The sequence below is a fragment of the Myxine glutinosa genome, chromosome 7 (genome assembly GCF_964187855.1).
Source record: "Myxine glutinosa chromosome 7, kmMyxGlut1.1, whole genome shotgun sequence".
Taxonomy (NCBI): domain Eukaryota; kingdom Metazoa; phylum Chordata; class Myxini; order Myxiniformes; family Myxinidae; genus Myxine; species Myxine glutinosa.
The window spans coordinates 83432004-83454134 of record NC_136267.1 but is presented as its reverse complement, the minus strand read 5'-3'; the positions used below and the strand labels follow the sequence as shown (position 1 = coordinate 83454134).

The 22131-nt window shown below is 40.1% G+C and overlaps 1 protein-coding gene across 2 annotated transcripts in view; it reads right to left on the bottom strand.

Annotated features, from left to right (window-relative positions):
• Positions 1-22131, bottom strand: part of LOC137431363 (retinoic acid receptor alpha-A) — a 279676-nt gene that overhangs the window by 215539 nt on the left and 42006 nt on the right. For both annotated transcript variants that reach the window (XM_068122611.2, XM_068122609.2), the window contains exon 2: positions 4842-5403. In XM_068122611.2, coding sequence (XP_067978712.2) covers positions 4842-5040 — 199 coding nt within the window. In that variant the 5' untranslated portion in view covers positions 5041-5403. The remainder of the gene's footprint in view (positions 1-4841; positions 5404-22131) is intronic.

The following is a 22131-nucleotide window of genomic DNA, read 5'->3' as shown; positions in this document are numbered from 1 at the left end:
GAGCTTGATTGGACAATATTTAGAGGTTGCTCGAAATGTTGACAAATTTTAATGAATAATAAGATACAGAATTTTTAGCATCATCCATCAATTCATAGATAATGATCTATTTTCAATTACTCAAATTATTTATTATTGTTGGCTTGCACTCGTCTTCAATGGTATGACCAAGAGATTGTGCAAAAGCACTGGCCACAAACATAGCACGCCGATCTGAGAGATTTACTCTGTCCAAAGTTGCCGCTATTGCTGGAGTGATCACTTTGATGGGAGCCTTTTTCGCCTGTTTGGCAGAAGATGGACTTTGGAGGTTGAATTCATTGTCCCCTGAATCGGAGCTTTCAATCTCAGACTCATCATCATCATCAACCACAGCCGATGTTGATGGAACAGATTGCATTGCTGTTGGAGTCTCAGCAGCATGTTTCTTCTTTCTTTTATCTTCATTCTCAAGCCTGATACGCTTTATGTTCTCCTTCACTGCCAGAGTGTTGTCCACAGATCCCATACGTGAACTTGAGGGATCCTCACACTGCATGATAAGGAATGCTTTGTCTTCTTCATTCGTCATTTTCTCAAGCACATCATTTGGTGAGATATCGAAGAGGGATTGAAGATCATCTTTGAACATCTGCTCCTTCACTCTATAGTTTTCGAATGTCTTGGTTCTATTTTTCTTTACCAGTTTGTAGGCATCATACAACTTCAAAAGTTGGCGCTCACAGGAATCTACTCTCTGCACTGGAATTCGTGCTTTCTCCCAGTATGCACACACAGCTTGTACACTAAGTTTGGCACTTTCACGAACTGTATGGTGTTCTTGTATGTGACGGTACACCATTTTCTGCAATGTGTGTCCTTTGGTTGGTAGTCACCCACATATTATTTCCTTTTCAGACTTGCCCAGCAACCAAACTGTGGAAGAGCTGCGAGTTTTTGCCATCTGAAAAAAACAGGATAAATTAAAAATGTTATTTTTGGAGCAACCTCTAAATAAGTTCCAATTGACCTTATAGTTGGTTCATATGATCTTTATAAACATAGGAACAAGGGCAGCCTTGTGGAGCATGGATTTTTAATAGTATTAAATATTACATATATCTGTGGACCACCCTAATGGGTAATGAACGTAGAGCAGCAACGAAGGCTGGAAAGGGTGGAAATGCGAATGGTTCGGTGGATGTGCGGAGTATCGTTGAGAGAGGAAGACAAATGATGAATTGCGAAAGATGATGGGAATAGAGCCTGTGATTGATGCTGTGAAGAGGAACAGGTTGAGATGGTTTGGTCATGTGTTGAGGAAGGATGAAAGTGACTGGTTGAGAAGAGTGATGGAAATGAATGTAGAAGGAAGTAGAGGACGGGGAAGACCGAGAAAGACTCGGCTAAAGATGGTGGAAGAAGACATGCGGGCAAGGGGGTTAACAAGGAGAGATGCAGAAAATAGGGCAAATTGGAGAAGATTGTCATGGGGACCGCAAGGCTAACCCCTGCTCTAGCAGGGAAAATGGCCTTAAAATGCACGTATTGTCCTCTATCCATCTGTAAAGGTGTCTCATGTTTGTGTCTTTTTATTTAAAAAATGCATATTTCATAAGTGGCTAACCGGATGACCTAGAGGTATGCACACTCAGCTCTAAGCTAACTAGCCTCGGTTTGAATCCCGACTCAGCTAAAGACAGTCATCTCGTTGTTTCACAGGCAGAGTGATCCATCAGCTTAGGCACGTCCCTGGGTTCGACATCAAATTGGGCGTACCATCTGTCGCCATTAGTTGGTGGATGTTAAAGATCCCACGGTGTCCTTCATGAAGAGTAGGCAAGCTGTCGCCGACACTGTGGCCAAAACCCAAATTCCTGCCCTAACTACTGCTGGGAGAGGAATGGCAAACTGTCCAGCATAACCCAGGGCAAGAACCTGCTTCTGCAGAACCAACGCTCTGTGACAAAGAGCATGGTACATCGAACCCTTTTCTCAAGATTGTGTGTGCCTGCTCCGCAATACGACTCCTGTGCTTCGCTCATTTCGGTGACATCGGCAAATTCCTGGGGTGCATATTAGGTTAACATTCCGATAACTGGCGCAATGTTAACTCACGCGCGGAATAGGTTTGCTCATCTCCAAATTGGCATTAAGTCAGATTGTCAGACATCTGTGACTCGACTGCTTTGGCGTTTTTCAGCTCCTCATCCGACTCATTATTAACAGTCGCGGCATGAGCCCATAAACTCGACATTACATCACCATAATTCGCCATGTAATAGTGTATTTTACCATAAACTTTCGTTATTGTGCAATTTTTTGCTGCAATGTAGTAGAACTTCTGTTTTATTTGTTTATGCTGAAGATGCTGTTTTATCTCAGAACACAGTGGCTTTTGTTTCCTGTGGCGTCCAATTATGTTCAACATTGAGACGCAATCCCCCCCAATGAGATGCCAACAATATCCCCTTTTTCCAGTCACCACACATCGTTCTACTGTAAGTTAGATAATATTATATGAGCATGACAATATTCTATGAAAATGATAATATTCCATGGTAAAACATGTTGTTGGGACTTAAACATGTTTATCGCTAACTATATGCACATTCTAATAAGCATCCTTTCACTCAACATACCACACAATGTAAAATTTACACTGGATTAGGATACTTATTATGGATTGGTCTTCTTGGCATTCCCATTAGAGCCCATTACGCCAGATGCTCGGATCAAGTTATGTATATGTTCATTTGTCCATCAACTACTCATGTCCTTAACATTCATGTAATTCATGTACAAGCTCCTTCATAAAAAAAAATCAGTGTAAAATTACTATAAATGAAGAACCATCAACATTTTTTTTATTTACATAACTTAGTAGTGAGAATGATGGTTGACTACTGCCTGAGTTAAATTATTTTGTTTACTATTTAGTATTTAGTGAACTCTGAGGGCCTTATAAAAGTATATGAACAAGATTCTCATAATAGTCAAAGACATAGAAAGGTTCATTACAATTTTTCAATATAAAAGAATATAGAATTGGTAAGTTAAATATTTCCTTTCTAATCACATCTACTTATATATTGTACACCTCTCCTTTCCTATTCCATCTCCAGGCGCTGCATGACATCAATGCCGGGCACCGAAGGGGGCCCAGCAATGATGCGCGCCGAAAGGGATACTTAGTTTGCACTTCGTTTGTTTGTTTAGTTTCTTGTTAGTTGTACACTGCTCCTTTCCTATGCCATCTTCAGGCACTGCATAACGTCATTGCCGGGCACCGAAGGGGGCTCGGCTGTGACACGCGCTGAAAGGGAGTACTCAGTTTTCACTCCGGTTGTTTGTTTGTTTGTTTGTTTTCTTGTTTGTTTGTCCGGGACGATATCTCAGCCATCATTTGAGCTAGGAAGCTGAAATTTTGGCAAAATAGTGAGTAAGTACTTTGTCAAAAACAGTATTTTATTGTTTTTTGATTAATCAATTAATTGATGAGTTATTTAATTATTAGCGATTAATTAAGTACTTATACATTTCCTTTCTCTTCTGGCCATTATCTCAGGCACCTTTTGAGTTAGGAAGCTGATATTTGGACATGCCAATGACCAAGTGATTTGGCTGTAAAGGCTAGTTTTGATTTATTGATTAATCAATTAATCGATTAATTATTTAATTATTCGTTTAATGACTTGATTAATTAATTTTTTTAAAGTTACAGATTCGGATGAAATTGTGGTGGTTTTCGTATTCTATTAGCCAATTGATTTATTTATTTATTTATTTATGATTACTATTTATTTATTTTCATTAATAATCATTTATTTATTTTCTTTCTCATCTGGGCTATATCTCGGGCACTTTTTGAGTTAGGAAGCTGATATTTGGACATGACAGTAACCAAGTGATTTGGCTGTAAAGGGCATTTTCGACTTGTTGATTAAACAATTTATAATTTATTGATTAATCAATTAATTATTTCGATGAATGACTTATTTAATTAATTTTCAAAAAGTTACAGCTTCGGATGAAACAATGGTGGTTGAGGTATGCTATTAGCCAATTGATTAAGAAATTATTTTACGATTATTATTTATTGATTTTAACCCTTTGGTATGGATGAAGTCCAGTGCCGCAACCCGCGGAAAAGTTTTGTGTATGGATGACGTTACTACACGTCATCGACTATACCTATATATAGATCGTCAGTACGCGGTTGCATTCCCGTAATGCCAAATTAATGCCGTACCGGGGGTATTTTTATTAAAAAAAAAATCCCGCACTCAAAGGGTTAATTAAGCAATTAATCAATCAATTATTGTACACGTCTCCCTCCCAATACCATCTTTATGTGCCACGCTGGATGGTGCTATTTATATATTTGGCATGGGGGTGGTGTACTTTGAATGTATCTGCACTTGTTTTGATATTTCTTTAATAAAAAAAATACAATATTGATTGAACTCCAGTGAGAATGTCGTTTATATAAGTTTTTGAATGGCCCACATTACATACAGTATGCCTTTGTTCCAGCAGATACCATTTGCCAGAGCTATAGAAATTCATTCACCTTTATCATGAGACTTGTCAAGACTCAGTGTTACTTGGTAAACATTTAAGTGAGGATAGATAAAAGGACTGCTTTGTACATGAAACCAAGTTTGACCAACAAAGAATGGAGCTAACAATTTTAGATATAAATAACAAGATGCAATTTATCATGATATTGCTGCTATTTGCTGTCATATTAGAAATGCCACAGACATCAGTTGCTCATGAAAATATTTTCAATGTCTGGTGCAAAATATTTGTGGTCACAATATGACAATCAGGTGCTATCTGATGATGACCAAACTCACCTGCTTGTGAATGGGTGCTGCTCCCATTGGCCGGGTGCTGTCCCGGAATGAGCGGTAGGGCCTGTTGGAAATTGTGAAAGCTCCGACTTGAAAATGCCTCCATGCCAAAAGGGCCGTAGAGAGGATAAGGGGGGTACGGGAGGCCAGGCCACCCCCTGTGGCCAGCAGAGTGGTGAGAGCGGCCGTTGGATGCCATCATGAACACGTTTAATAAAAAAGAATGCTGAACTTCAATTTGTTTCACAACCAAAGCTTCAGCTTGCTGTCTGGTTTGATGAGCCAACCACCACGTTCACGTTGAAACTTCAAGATTGTGTGCATGAGACCTGTGGTGGTGATGTCCACTGTTCACTGAAGGATGTCAATACACACTCATGAGAGGAAGTTTGCAGAGGCTTGGTTATACACAGTGGTCATCACAGCATGGTGAGACAATCATGGGAAAATAATCCATGGAAAGCCTGTAGAGGTGCTGGATAGATCACTCTCAACAGTATCAGATGTGGACAAATGTCCGGCACCATGAATGTTCATCCGCTGCGCCATAGCAGTGTCCCAGGAGCTAAACGGCACACAAAAAACAACACGCACATTGTAAATATGATACAACGCTGTACACACATAATCAGGAGCACAGGGAGTCTGGGCACCCATCTAAATTCTTACCAATTAGAAATAAGCTTTCGCATGAAAAATGTTTTCTTGAAAAATGGAAAATAGATGTCAGGTTAAGTAAGGATTACAAACTTGTCATATAACATAAAGTGTATTATTATACATGGTTATTCATTTCCTTTATCATGTCATTCAGTTTAAATGTGTGTTCCACAACATGAATGCAAGCTCTCAATTTTTTTTTTTATGTTGGAGGCTCCAGGTTCCAGCAACTATATAGTCCTCATCGAGGCCAGGCCTTAAGTAAAAGAGAAGAAAGTGTATGATGAAAAGTGTATGGTGTTTGTTTGTGAGAAAGAGAGGTTGAAGCTAGCCCAGTAGCTGTAGTTTGAGTGAAACAGAAAGTAAGACCAGAAATCCTGACACGGAGAGTGTAAGATGGTTCCGGGCACCACTTTAACGCTCCTAAGTCAGGACTGTAGTACCACCCTGGGCGGGTGCTGTCTACAACCTACTACCTAAAAAATACTCGACCTTGCATCATTAGAGGGAATTAAACAAGTATTTCTGACTGTTTTTGTTTCTAAGCAATTACATTGATTCAAACACAGCCTCCAAAGCCAGCAGCAGAGTGCACATCCTCCGTTGATCCAAGTCTTTCCTTGGAAAATCAGAGCCACTCAGTCTACAAGGCCTTCATCCATACCTCAATGGAGTATTACTCTTTCCTATGGGTTGATGCTCCAGCATTACATCTGTCTCTCCTGGATTCTGTGGAATCTAACGCTCACAAACATTATTAGAATCTCCTGCGATGATGTCAAAGCACAGTTTCAGCTGTTCTCAAGTCACAGGCAGGTCAGTGGTCCCTCTTAGTTTTCCACCGTATATTCTCCAACATTGCTCTCTCTGCATTCTCAGTCCTCTGTCTGATCCTACCCAAAAACTTCAGGATGCATGCCTTCTTCAAGTAACCCTCTCCTGGTTAAACAAGCTTCCAAGATCGAGGCTTTTTTCAACATCATTATCATCATCAACATCATCAACATTATCGTTTTCCAACATCTAGGCACACCCCCAACTCTTTTTATTACTTGGTTCAGCCATCTACATGACTGCCTTCCAGAGGGTATTCTGTCTCACTCTTCCCTCCAGGGCTTCAAGCAGGCAGTGAGCCACCACATCATGCCACCCCCCACCATGACCAAAGGTCTTTATTACCCCCATTAACACTTCCTATCCCAACCCCAGCACTAACTTGCTGATTTTAGTGTTTCTTCTCTCTATCGTTATCTTCCTTTCCAGGTCATTTATCTCCTTGGTTGTGCACAATTGTTGCCCTGCGAGAACACTGACAATTTCACCTTACTTTTCAATTAGTCCAACACTTGCAGAAAACACCAAAAAAACCTTTTCAAATAAAATGGTGCGGAACCACCTTTAGAAGTCATTTTTCCCCGCAGGGCAGGGGTTGGCCTTTTTCGGTGCACAATGGTCCCACTTTTGAAGCAATATTTTAGGGCCGGATGCCCTTCCTGCCGCCAACCCTGTTAGTCGCCTCTTGCGACGCACAGGGAATTACCAGTGAACTGGTACTCAATTTGCCGACCTCGGAAGGATGACAGGCTGAGTCAACCCCCCTGGTGTTAATTCAGCGATCGACCAGGATTCAAACTCAGGATCCTAGGATCCCAAGCCGGCACCCTAACCGCTAAGCCAACACCCGGCTTAAGATGAACAGCATGGATATGATGGTATTTCTTTATGACACCTGTACATCGCCAGGAGCTCCCACCTTTACTCGTGTGCATAACAATATGCAACCTCACAAATACAGAATGCACATAACCTCATACTTTATTCACAACTTCATATACATGTACAATGTACATAACCTCAAAAGCATGGCTAAAGTGGTTAAGACTTTTGTAAAGAAAAACCGATGTGCAAAATAATAAAACCAAAACCTCATTACATAGCTGAACAGCCATACAGTGTATACAACTGTAAAAGTCAAATAAAATGGTGTGAATGAAGTACTTACAAACTTACAATAAGAATTGTAGTAAATGCATATGAATTTCCCAACCATGGATTCTGAAGTTCTGCATGTATGTATATATACTCATGTGGCAGAGCGCAAGCAGACACTCTGGTGCATCCTACGTGCAGACATAATAAATATTATTTATATATATATATATAATATATATATATATATAATATATATATATATATATGTATATATATATATATATGTATATATATATATATATATATATATATATATATATATATATATATATATATATATATATATATATTGTTGCGGATATGAGGATTGTATTTTTTTGATTGTATTGTATAGTAAATGGTTGTGAATTATTGTTTTAGTCTGAGTCCTCCTTGCTCCAGTGTGTATAAAGGTCAAAGGGCGTTCCAGTAGTTAATTCCATAAAGCATACATTGAAGGACACTATAATATCCCTGTTCAGTAGTTTATTTCCTTATTCTGTGTATTAGGTTAAGGCGTTGTCTTCCATTAAAATGACACTCCATTGCACCAAGTGAAATAAGATAGATTCCCTTCATTCTTCATTCCCATTCCCAAAACCTCCATTTCCCCTTTCGTCATGGCCAAGCCTCGATTGCCAATATTACATCCCCTCCAAAACCACCATTGAACATGTGCTCGGGTCGGGGAAGAAAGGCGTGCCCGCCCGTCGTCATCAAGGGCGGAGCCAGAGGGTCGCGCGACCAACCAGGGCCGAGGTGAGCACACCGATGGGCGTGTCCTAAAGGCCGGCGGCTTGATCGCCGGAGGCGTTATAAAAGCGCGCGCGCAAGGTCCTGCGAGAGAGAGAGAAGGTTCAAGGTCAATTACAAGCAGTTGCGCCAGAGACGGCAGACGCGTCCTGAGGTGAGCCAGAGAAGCAGCGTTGACTCCACCAGCCAGCTTCAACCCGTTACCCTGCGGGAACCAGATAGCGGTGGCATCGGTGGTCGTCGAGGTCCAGCCGACGTCCCGTGCGGGATCAAGCCCGAACCATCTGCCCCAGCTGAACCTTCCCATTCCTCCTTCCAGCATTCATTCCTGCCATTCCATCCTTCTTGTGTACATGAGTTTGTTCTGTTTGTTCTGTCCTGGGTTAATTAAGACTGCATAGGTAAGCTAGCGATTTTCACTGTGTCCTTCTGGTCCGTCCCTCTGTCTATTTTATTTTATTATCTTTCCTTCTCCTTGGTTTCTTTGAGCCTGTAAATAGTAAATAAATTATATTCGTATTTCCAACCTTTTTGTCTTCTTCTTCTTCACATCCGTGTCGCCTTAGTCTTTTCCCTATTGAATATCTGTGGCGCGATCCGGCCAACGTTCGGGGATCGGGTGAATCGGGGAAACTGTACGACCACGGGGCCATCCGCTTGGCAAACACAACATCTTGTCCGCGGGCCGTAACAATATATATATATATATATATATATATATATATATATATATATGTATATATATATATATATATATATATATATATATATATATATATATATATATATAATAAAACAGGAGTGTCTGTCCATCCCAAAAACTACTCCCTCAGTTTTGGGGCTCGTCCCGCCAAACCTGTGGAACGTTGTGGGATCCTAGCGGATGTTGTAAGGTAGGTAGGTTTCCTCAATTTAAATAAGTTCGGTTCTATTGTAAGGTAGATAAGTTCCTCAATAAAATTATGATTTTGAAATTTACTCGATACGGACCTTCACCCAAATCCGGAAGTGAATGATGAGCTGGTTTGATACTATCTCAATACAATCGTGATTTAACACAGTATTTTGTTATAGTATAAATGTATGATTGAAATGATGCTGTTTGAAATGAAAATAGAGATGTTGAGTTTAAATATGAATGAGGAAATGATGTGAGGGTTTCTACTTTGTAACTGTGACATTCGCAGATTCACCATTTGCAGATTCGCCATTGACTGTATATCGCAACATTCAGACGGGGTACATTTTTTGCCCACGCCCTTCACGAACCTGCTGTCAATGCCTGATGTTCGACTGAAGGTGGCACAGGAATGCGGAATATATTGGTTCCATGGTTTAGCATTCACCATTTCCACAATGTTTGTTTGCTTTTGGCTTCCCACCCATCATAACATGGGTACTTCGGTAGTATGTATATATATGTATGTATGTGAATGTCTTTCTTTCTTTTTCTCTTTCTTTCTTTCTTTCTTTATTTATCTCTCTCTCTCTCTCTCTCTCTCTCTCTCTCTCTCTCTCTCTCTCTCTCTCTCTCTCTCTCTCTTTTTCTCTTCTCTTCTCTTCTCTCTCTCTCTCTCTGTCTGTGTTCAAATGCACTGCTACATCTTTCAAGCTGCAACCTTCATACTCGGGTTACAGATACAACTTTGTGTGTGAAGTAACATGGGCTATGTGGTCACGGCCTCAGATGCCATTTTAAGGCCGCAAATTGAGGCCGAGGTGACCAATATAGCAATTTTTGGCAAACAGAATGACTAATTGGTCTCAAATTGAAAAGGACAAATGTTTTGAGTGCAACACAATTAACCTCTTTAAAGTTCATGAAATAATTTAAATTGATAGATTAAGTTAAACTTTTCCGTCACTGGGGATGGGTACTTTTGTTAGTATTTGATAAAGTGGATTGTGAAAGGGCTTTATATACTGTATTTAATTATATAAAATGGACTAACATCCTGCAATCAGCTAATTAAATCAATTAAATCAGGAATGACTGATGGGAAAGAGTTCTTTATTTAAACAGTTTACATGTTTTATTTAAACAAACAGTTATTATCAATGTAAATACGGCCAAAGTTATAAAAGAAAACTATTGTTTACACTCTAATGAGGTGTTAGGCAATGTTATTAGCAGAGTTGATTTTTCCAAATCGAAGACAAACGTTAAAGGGTGGAATTGGGATTTATAAACTGAAGTTAAAACAAACAGTGATTGTCACATTGTTGAAGCTGTTCGCACGTTGTAACGTGGTAAAGAGCAGAGCCAATTTGAGTTATCATCATGTTAAGTTAGCATATTTTCTTTTTGACATGTTGATTGAATTTAGATTAGTAACGATTGTGAAAGACTGCTGGTGCGATAGCGATTATATGACTGATCTGGTTTCAATTTCCGCCGAAAAGATAAACGCAGTACAATATAGTAGAACAGTCATTTTGCACAGTTTCAATAGATGATGTAATAAAGATGGCATGCCTTATGGGCAGATAAATGCTGCTGCAAAGCATGAATTGACCATGTCATGCAGCAGGCTGTTATAACTCTGCAAATTGTAGAGCCAGTGATTTTCCATTTCCAAAAATCTAAATTCTGTTTCAGAAATTAAATTCCATTTTATGTTCTCTCCAAGTCTCTTCCCGTGACTGTTCCAAGGGACTAGATCCAAGCAAGACTCTCCCAGATAAGTGTCTCTGCCGCTCTTCCTGCGTGGAGTCGCTCAGCCGTGCATTTCGCCACCGTTGTGACGCAAAAACATGGAATAATAAAATGATTGTTTTTTGATGCTTTGTTTAATTAATTTTGACAATCGCATATATCTGTATTTCGATGATTTTCAAATGTAGGGCCTTATGTTTACGTTCAACTTGCTGGCACAAAGTGATATCTATACCTTGGTTTTAGAGCAATGTTGTTCATCAATACAGGCTAAATATGCATTGACTAAATCATGTTCTGAATGTTTGTTATAACCAATTTGACTTATACAGAGGTCCGACTGTATATGTAAACATGCAAAACCTAAAATATGCACTGTAACATGTACCAATGTACACCATCTTTAAACAATCAATGTTTATGACTTCCTACCACTTCTGTAATTTACACCTTCTGTAAATGGTAAAAAAACCAGATACTTCTCTACTCATAAAGCCATAAAACCGAGAAACACCCCGAGCGATCGTGCCCAAACAAGATCATGTGACATGCCATTATCTTTCATCACGTGACCTTCTGTGAGTTGGAGCGAGGCAGCACCGGCTGACTTTTGTTTCCAGATATTTTCGTTTACGGACATTGATGGACAGTTTTGCGTTTTGCCCGAGAAGTTTGACTTTGAGTTGCATCAGTAAGCAAAATTTTATCCATATAGCCCACCCAGAAAGTGCTAAACATTTATATGAGTCAGTGGTTAAACAGCGCTTTATATATTAGATATATCAAACATACAAAGTGTAATGATTTTTTTCCCACGGTCATTTAATGGTTGTAGAAGAACTTATATACAGTATAAATCAAATATGGTGAAGGGACAGTAGGAGCATCAATTTCCTTTTTCATTACATGGGAAATAAACAGTTGACAAATTAACATGATATATGCCATATGAACAAGGGATTCCAGCATCATGACCTAGGGATTAAAATGTGTAAGGCCAACCCAATTTCTGGTAGTAACTATAACATCAGTAATAAACGTGTGACATATTACTCTGAAAATCCTTTATTCGAGCATTCCTGCATTTTGAAATAAGTCCCCAACACCATAATCTGGCATTCAGAAGTGAAGAGACATAACCAACATAATCATGAAATGTAAAATTACACAATGTGCTGTTATGGAGTAATTTCCTCTGGAGAACATTCACAGTAATTTAAAATGATTTAACAGCAATTGTGAATCTCACAGACAGAATAGCATCGAGATATGCTGTGTATGTGCATTCGCCTCCAAGCCGTCTCGCCTGGGTTATAATCCCGATCCAGCTATAAACCATCATCATGTTGTTTCACAGGCAGGGTGATTCATCAATGTGTTCCTCGGTCAACATCCAAACTGCCAAACATCAACTGCCAAACAGGTCCCTCGGATGGACATTAATCTGGTTTCCCATTTGTTAGCATCCCACGGTGTTATTCATGAAGAATAGGCGAGCTATCGCCGGCGCCCTGAACAAATTTCCAATTCCTGCCATAACTACTGCTAAGAGAGAGAGAGAGAGAGAGAGAGAGGGGATGACCCCATGGCAAGAAACTGCTTCAGCAGGACCAACGCTCTGTATCACAGAGTATGGTACATCAGATCGGATAGTGAATCTCAGAATATTAAGAGTAAGTCTTGTTAACAACAATAACAATCAAATTTAATTACGAAGAATATATATACAGTCGTGGCCAAAAATATTGGCACCCTTGCATTTTTTTCAAATAATGCACCATTTCTTCCACAAAATAGTTGAAATTAAAAAAATCTAAAGATAGCCACATATGTATTACTTTGGTTTCCAGTGGAACAAAACAAAAAAAGCTGAAAAAATTACTAAATCTTAGCTTATTCCACACAGAAATCCTAAAATGGCCCGGACAATATTATTGGCACATTTTAGAAGTTGTTAGAAATAATTAGATTTCAAGCAGGTGATTCTCCTTTACTTTGAAATTGAACTCACCTGTAGTGAGTTGCAGGTGCCTGCAATATAAAAATCACTCATTCAACCAGTTTGAATGGAGAAAAGGAGTCATTCTGCTGTTTTGTGTCACTGTGTGTACCACAATGAGCATGGAGAAAAGAAGGAAAACCAGAGAATTGTCTGAGGAGGTCAGACACAAGATTGTAGCCAAGCATGGCCAATCTCAAGGCTACAAGTCCATCTCAAGAGACCTTAATGTTCCTGTGTCCACCGTACGCAATGTTATCAGGAAGTTTAAGTCCCATTGCACTGCAGCCAACCTCCATGGACGTGGCTGCAATAGAAAACTTGATCGAAGATTGCAGCGAATAATTGTTCGAATGGTGGAGAATGCACCTCGATCAACTGCCAAACAGATTCAAGCTGACTTTCAGACACAAGGTATGACAGTTTCAACTTGCACCATCTGTCGCCAACTCAATGAAAGGGGGTTCTATGGTAGGAGACCCAGGAGGACCCCACTGCTGTGAGAGAGACATAAGAAAGCCCGACTGGAGTTTTCCAAAACACACCTGAACAAGCCAAAATCCTTCTGGGAGAATGTACTGTGGACAGATGAGACCAAATTAGAGCTTTTTGGTAAATCACATCATCTCTATGTTTACAGAAAACAAAATGAAGCCTTCAAAGAAAAGAACACATTCCCTACAGTCAAACATGGAGGAGGTTCAGTGATGTTTTGGGGTTGCTGTGCTGCCTCTGGCATTGGGTGCCTTGAATGTGTGCATGGCATCATGAAATCAGGATTACCAAGTCATTTTGGAGCACAATGTTCAACCCAGTGTCACAAAGCTGGGTCTCTGTTGAAGGTCAGGGGTCTTGTGGCAGGACAATGACCCCAAACGCACTTCAAAAAGCACCCAGGAATGGTTCAAGACAAAACGCTGGACTGTTCTGAAGTGGCCAGCAATGAGTCCAGATTTAAATCCCATTCAACAACTGTGGGGAGATCTGAAAGCAGCAGCTGGGAGAAGGCATCATTCAAATCTGGGAGAACTGGAGCAGTTTGCACAAGAAGAGTGGGCCAAACTTCCAGTAGAGAGGTGTAGGAAGCTCATTCATGGCTATAGGAAGCGCTTGACTGCAGTTATTTTGTCCAAAGGCTGTGCTACCGAATATTAAGTCGAGGGTGTCAATAATTTTGTCAATGCAATTTATTTTTATTTCATGATTTAAAAGGATATATTAAGTTCTGAATCAAAAACAAATGTTCTGAAATATTAACAATGAAATAAAGAATTGTGGAGGCAAATACTTTTGTCAATTTCAACTCATTTTTTAGAGAATATTCTGAGTTATTTGAAAAAACTGCAAGGGTGTCAATATTTTTTGGCTAAAACTGGATTTAAAAAAACAAAATGGTTTGGTAGTTATAACAAGGATATAGCTCCTAGCATTGGCTGAAACCACTATACCAAAATGAGTCGACTAAATCTAATTGAGAAGGAAAATCAATCGCACTGCAAAAATGGAGAATGAGGAAAACAAAAAAAATCCCATAAATTGAACAAGTTATGAGCACAAAATTATGATGACTAGAAAAAGTAGTGAATGTATTGGCATCTTTCTTTAGGACAAGCTGAAGCATAGACTATGAATTTCTTTGCACACAATTATTTCTGCTAAGCCTCTTACTGTTAAATCCCTCATTAGTATGTCAAATTCCTTTCAGTGTTTTTAGACATTTTCTGCGAAACCAAAACTTTCCCTGGAAACTGTATCTTCATGTGTTAATACCTTTTAATACCTGCACACCATTTTTGCAACAGTGGAGTTTAGAAAGCCTTTGCCTTTATAGTTTAGAAAGCCCCTGTGTGATGTTGACAGAAGCATCACATGAATCATCAAGGCCAGGTCGTGATTGATAATGATAGATTTATTCACACCGGTACACGTGCTCACGACAGGAGCAGGAGGATGTCATGTTATTATCCCTATTATTATTCCCAATTATTATTACTATTACTCATGTTAGATCAGGTCATTGAAAAGATCAGACCGTGCCTCACTTTTCTAAATTCCAGATAATAAAATTTACTTCCCTGAGGGTGTCGGGGTATTGGGTGGGGATGGGGGTGGGTGAGGGGGGGGGGAGGGGAGGAGGTGTGGGGAAATCGCAGTCCAATGTCTTTTGCACTCTGAAGCAGGTTCTCCTCAAGGATTTGCCTGTACCTGGCTCCATTCATTGTTCCTCCTAGCCTTGCAAGCCTCACAGTCCCTGCCACTGAAACACATCCCAATAGCATGATGCTGCCACCACCATGCTTGGTGGGGATGGTGTTAAATGGGCGATGGGCTGTGCTCGGTTTCCACCAGCCGCAGCGCTTTGCATTCAGGCCAAAGAGTTCAATTTTCGCCTCATCAGACCGCATAATCTTTTGCCTCATGTTTTCACGTGCCATATGGCCACTCTCCCATAAAGCCTATGTTTGTGAAGTGCTGCAGAGACTCTTGTCTTTCCGGCAGGTTCTCCTATCTCATCCAAGGAACTCTGTAGTTCTGCCTCTTAGTTATTGGGTTCTTGGTCACCTCTCTGACCGTCGTCCGGTTGCTCAGTTTGGTTGGATTGCCAGCTCTAGAAAGAGTCTGGTTAGATTCATATTCTTTCCATTTCCTAATGATGGAGCTCACTGTGCTCTTGGGAACATTCAACATTCTTGAAATTGTTTTATACCCTTCACAAATCTGTGCCTCTTCACAATTCTATCTCGGAGTTCTATGGACAGTTTATTTGACTTCATGGTGGAGTTTCTGCTCTGACATCAGAGCTGCCGAGAGCCAGAATGTGCCCTGGAGTAACACAAAGTGCCAGGCCCCCTTCATCCAGGTTCCCTTCAAATTAAAAAAACAAAAACAAAAACTATATCTACAGGTGTCTGTATTTTCGTTGGAACAAACACATGCCATGTTTAAGGGAAATTGGGGGTGTTACTCATTTTTTCCTATATACGGATTCGTTTATTAACCCATTTCATCCGGATAGGGTTTCAACAACACTCCTGTGTTAATTTATGTCATTACGTCATTACCCCGATTAACATTATGTAAATTGTTCCCACAGTAGTTTATTTCAGGAGGGAGGGGTGCAATGGTATGCCAGGGAATCGCCCTGAGTGGCTTGGAGGGGGACACAAAATAAAGCTGCCCACGGTGTTTTATCATCACAAACAATATTATTATATGAAGCAAAAATAAATTAAAGGAATAATTATGGGCCCCTATTACATGGTTACCAGGGTGGTTACCCCCTCCCCCCCACCTCCTCCCCCGGAGTGGTTATCCACCCTCCCCAACTCCCTCTCAGCGCCCCTGTCTGACATGCACTGTCACCTGTGGGACCTCATATAGAAATGTGTGTTTCTTTCTAAATCATGTGCAATCAGATTGAATTTGCCACAGGTAGACTCCAATCGAGTTGCAGAGGCATCTCAAGGATGATCAAAGAAACTGGATGCACCTGAGCCCAATTTGGAGTGTCATAGTAAAGTGGTTGAATACTTGTTGACTCAATACATTTAGCTTTTCACTTGCAATTAGTTTGTAAAAACTTCTAAAATATAATTCCACTTTGGCATTATACGGTATTTTGTGTTGATCAGTGAAAAAAAAATCTGAATTGAATCCATTTTAGAAATATAACAAAATGTGAAAAAGTCAACGGGTGTAAATACGTTCCACACATACAGTACGTGTATATATATATATATATATATATATATATATATATATATATATATATATATATATATATATATATATATATACATACAGTCGTGGCCAAAAATATTGGCACCCTTGCAGTTTTTTCAAATAACTCACAATTTTCTCGAAAAATAAGCTGAAATTGACAAAAGTATTTGCCTCCACAATTCTTTATTTCGTTGTTAATATTACAGAACCTTTGTTTTTGATTCAGAATGTAATATATCCTTTTAAATCAGAAAAGAAAAAGAAATGGCATTGACAAAATTATTGACACCCGAGACTTAATATTTGGTAACACAGCCTTTGTATAAAATAATTGCAGTCAAGCACTTCCTATAGCCATGAATGAGCTTCCTCGTCCTCTCTACTGGCAGCTTGGCCCACTCTTCTTCTGCAAACTGCTCCAGTTCTCCCAGATTTGAAGGGTGCCTTCTCCCAACTGCTGTTTTCAGATCTTCCCACAGGTGTTCAATGGAATTTAGATCTGGACTCATTGCTGGCCACTTCAGAACAGTCCAGTGTTTTGTCTTGAACCATTCCTGGGTGCTTTTTGAAGTGTGTTTGGGATTATTGTCCTGCTGCAAGACCCATGACCTTTGACGGAGACCCAGCGTTTTGACACTGGGTTGAACATTGCGCTCCAAAATGCCTTGGTAATCTCCTGATTTAATGATTCCATGGACACATTCAAGGCACCCAGTGCCAGAGGTAGCACAGCAACCCCAAAACATCACTGAACCTCCTCCATGTTTGACTATAGGGAAGGTGTTCTTTTCTTTAAAGCCTTCATTTTGTTTTCTGTAAACATAGAGATGCTGTGCTTTACCAAAAAGCTCTAATTTGGTCTTATCTGTCCACAGGACATTCTCCCAGAAGGATTTTGGCTTGTTCAGGTGTATTTTGGCAAACTCCAGTCGAGCTTTCTTATGTCTCTCTCTCAGCAGTGGGGTCCTCCTGGGTCTCCTACCATAGAACCCCCTTTCTTTGAGTTGATGGTGCGAGTTGGAACTGTCGTACCATGTGTCTGACCGTCAGCTTGAATATGTTTGGCAGTTGATCGAGTTGCTTTCTCCACTATTCGAACAATCCTTTGCTGCCATCTTCGATCAAGTTTTCTCTTGCGGCCACATCCAGGGAAGTTGGCTACAGTGCCATGGGCCTTAAACTTCCTGATAACATTGCGTACGGTGGACACAGGAACATCAAGGTTTATGGAGATGGACTTGTAGTCTTGACATTGTCCATGCTTGGCTATAATCTTGTGGGACTGGCCTCCTCAGACAATTCTCTGGTTTTCTTTCTTTTCTCCATGCTCATTGTGGTACACACAGTGACACAAAACAGCAGAATGACTCCTTTTCTCCATTCAAACTGATTGAATGAGTGATTTTTATATTCAGGCACATGCAACTCACCATAGGTGAGTTCCATTCCAAAGTAAAGGAGAATCACCTGCTTGAAATCTATTTATTTTAACAACTTCTAAAAGGTGCCAATAATACTGTCTGGGCCATTTTAGGATTTATGTGTGGAATAAGCTAAGATTTAGTAATTTCTTCAGCTTTTTTTGTTTTGTTCCACTGCAAACAAAAGAAATACAGTATGTGGATACCAAAATATTTTTTTATTTCAATAGATTTTATATTTTATATTTCAATATATTTTATATATTTTATTTCAATATATATCAATATATATATATATATTTTACGCCACGTGAAACGCCATGTGAAAAAGTAAGTACACCCCATGTAATGTTTGGACTTTTTCAACATATTTCAACATACAGCTATTTGATCTTCATTTCAACAATATTGATAGATAAAGGTGATATAATATAACAAATATCATGAAACATTTACATTTTGTAGTCCATTGTATAATTTAAATAAACATGAATGCAAATTTCGCATGTGGAAAAAGTAAGTACACCCCTACATTTATCACTACTTGAAATACCTAAAATTAGAATCAGGTGCACCAGCTCAGGTGCAAATGATTAGAACATCGTTAGAGGGGATCTTGGAGGAACATGTCTTATTTAAACCTCAGACATTTAGTTTGGTTTGCTCTTTGTTGTTGAAGTGTGCGGCATCACCATGCCTAGATCAAAAGAGCTCTCTGAGGCCTTCAGAAAGAAGGTTATAGATGCCTACGAGTCTGGGAAGGGATTTAAAAAGATCTCCAAACAATTTGAAATCAATCATTCGACTGTCCGGAAGATCATCTACAAGTGGAGAAGATTCCAAACAACTGCCAACTTGTTCAGGCCAGGCCGACCCAGCAAGTCAGCCCGAGAGCAGACCGCAAGATGCTGAAAGAAGTCTCTAAGAACCCGGGAACGTCATCACGGGACCTACAGGTAGCCACTGTTGATGTCAAAGTGCACGAGTCTACCATTAGAAAGAGGCTGCACAAATTTGATCTACATGGAAGGTGTGCCAGGCGGAAACATTTGCTGTCCAGAAAGAACATCAGGGCAAGACTAAAGTTTGCCAATGAACACCGAGGCAAAGACCAGCACTTCTGGAACAATGTGCTCTGGACAGATGAGTCAAAGGTAGAGCTATTTGGCCACAGTACCAGAAGACATGTTTGGCGAAAACCAAAGACAGAATTTGACCACAAGAATCTGATACCAACTGTAAAGCATGGTGGTGGAAATATTATGGTTTGGGGCAGCTTTGCTGCATCAGGGCCTGGGCAGCTCACCATCATAGAATCCACTATGAATTCTTCATTGTACCAGAGGGTGCTTGAGGATAATGTGAGGCCATCTGTCGGAAAGTTGAAGCTCAACCGAAGGTGGACCTTGCAACATGACAATGACCCTAAACACACCAGTAAATCTACCCAGGAATGGCTGAAAAGAAAGAAATGTAGGGTTCTGGAATGGCCAAGTCAAAGCCCGGATCTAAATCCCATCGAGATGTTGTGGGGGGATTTGAAACGAGCTGTGCATGCAAGAGACCCCTCAAACTTCGCACAGCTGAAATAATTCTGCATGGAGGAGTGGGCAAAAATTTCTCCCAGTCGATGTCAGAGACTGGTAGACAGTTATAAGAAACGCCTACTTGAGGTTGTTTCTGCCAAAGGGGGCAATACCACCTATTAGAGCCAAGGGTGTACTTACTTTTTCCACATGCGAAATTTGCATTTATATTTATTTAAATTATACAATGGACTACAAAATGTAAATAACCACCTTTGGAGGCCATTTTTCCCCGCAAAGCGGGGGTTGGCCTTTTTCGGGAACCGTGGTTGTTGTTGTTTTTCGGTCCCCTATTTGAAGCAATGTTTTATGGCCGGATGCCCTTCCTGACGCCAACCCTTTTTGCTGCCTTTAACGACAAACAGGGAATTACCAGTGAACTGGTACTCAATTAGCCGACCTCGGAAGGATGACAGGCTGAGTCAACCCCCCTGGCGTTAATTCAGCGATCGACCGGGATTCGAACCCAGGATCCTTGGAATCCTAAGCCGGCACCCTAGCCGCTAGCCCAACACCAGGGACTACAAAATGTAAATGTTTCATGATATTTGTTATATTATATCACCTTTATCTTTCAATATTGTTGAAATGAAGATCAAATAGCTGTATGTTGAAATATGTTGAAAAGGTCAAAAGTTTACATGGGGTGTACTTACTTTTTCACGTGACTGTATACACATGGTTATTCAAAAAGAAGTATACAGTTTCAAAAATGTATTTTACAAAAAATACTGAAGTTGCAGATTCCACAGACGACAGTTTGTCGTGTACTGTGGAATCGCCGAATCGTGAAACCTTCCAAGTTGGAGTTACAGCAAGCCCTGAAGGCCAGAGACAGTCATTCATTACGATTTCTGTTGTGCAATACAAGAGAGACTGGAAGATGAAGGATTTGCAGAAAGGTTATATTCTCCGATGAAGCAACTTTCCACTGAAGTGGGAAGGTCAACCGCCACAATATCTGTGTGTGGGGCTCTCAAATTCCTCCACATGTTGTCATCAAACATGAACACACTTCACCTTAAGTTAATGTGTTTTGCACCATTTCGAAGTGTGAGAAGAACTTGATTATCGACTCGATGTGGGAGTGGGAGTCATATCGAAAAATAACTTTTAAATATCTCCCTCCAGTGTATATAAAGCACATCGCCATATGTACAATAGTACTTGTAAAATATTTTTTGGGAAGTGTATACTTCTTTTTTAATAATATATATGTGTATATCTATATTATAAAACTGGAGTGTCCGTCCGTCCGTCTGTCTGTCCTGAAACTACTCTCTCAGTATTTTACCTCCTGTGGAACGTTTTGGGGTCCCAGCAGATGTTGTGAGGTAGGCAGATTTCATAAGTTCCTCAATAAAATTATGATTTTGAAATTGACTCAATACACATGTGCTCCTGAATCCAGAAGTGAACAGATGACAACAATGAGCTGGTTTGATAATATCTCAATACAATCGTGATTAACACAGTATTTTGTTAAAGTATTCATGTATGATTGGAATGATGCTGTTTGGAATGAAAATAGAGATATTGAATTTAAATCGGAATGAGGAAATGATGGGAGGGTTTCTACCGTGACATTCGCCATTTGCAGATTCGTAAATTGACTGGGGATAGAACCATTCAGACGGGGTACATTCTTTCTGCAAGTCCTTCATGAAGCTGCTGTCAATGCTGAATTTTTTTTTAACCGAAGTCATTCACGAACAGGCTATCCATGTTTGACGTTCGATCGAAGGTGGCACAGGAATGTGGAATTTATTAGTTCATCGTTTCCAATTCGCCATTTTTTTACCCAAGTCATTCATGAACTGGCTGCCCATGTCTGACATTCAACTGAAGGTGGCACGAGAATGTGGAATTTATTGCTTCATCATATCTCATTCGCCGTTTTTTTTTTTACCCAAGTCATTCACGAACTGCCTGTCCATGTCTGACGTTCAACTGAAGGTGAGACAAAACGCATTGTTTCCTGCTTTTGGCCTTTTGGCAAAGCACGGTTACCTTGCAAGTATATACCCAAAGACCCAAAATACCCTTTAGAGTTTAGACTGTTGAGACACAAAATACCACGAAGACCCAGAAGACTCCAAGGGCCCAGAAGACCCCAAGGACTCTCAAGAGCTGAAATACCCCAAAGACTCAAAATACCCCAAATACCCAAAAGATTAAAAAGACTGAAAAGACCCTGAAGACCCAATGGACCCCAAAGACCCTGAAGACTCAAAAGACCCGAAGGATCCAAAAGAACCAAACAACCCCAAGTACCCAAATGACAGAGGACCCAAAAGACCCCAAGGACTCAGATGACCGCCAAGGACTCTGAAGATCCAAAATACCCCAAAGACCCAAAAGACCCAATATACCTCAAACACCCAAAATAGCATGTAGACCCAAAAGACCCTGAAGACTGTTAAAGACCCAAAATACCCCAAAGACCCAAAATTCCCTGAAGACCCAAAAGACTCCAATGACCCAAAAGACTGAAAAGACCCTAAAGACCCAATGGACCCCAAAG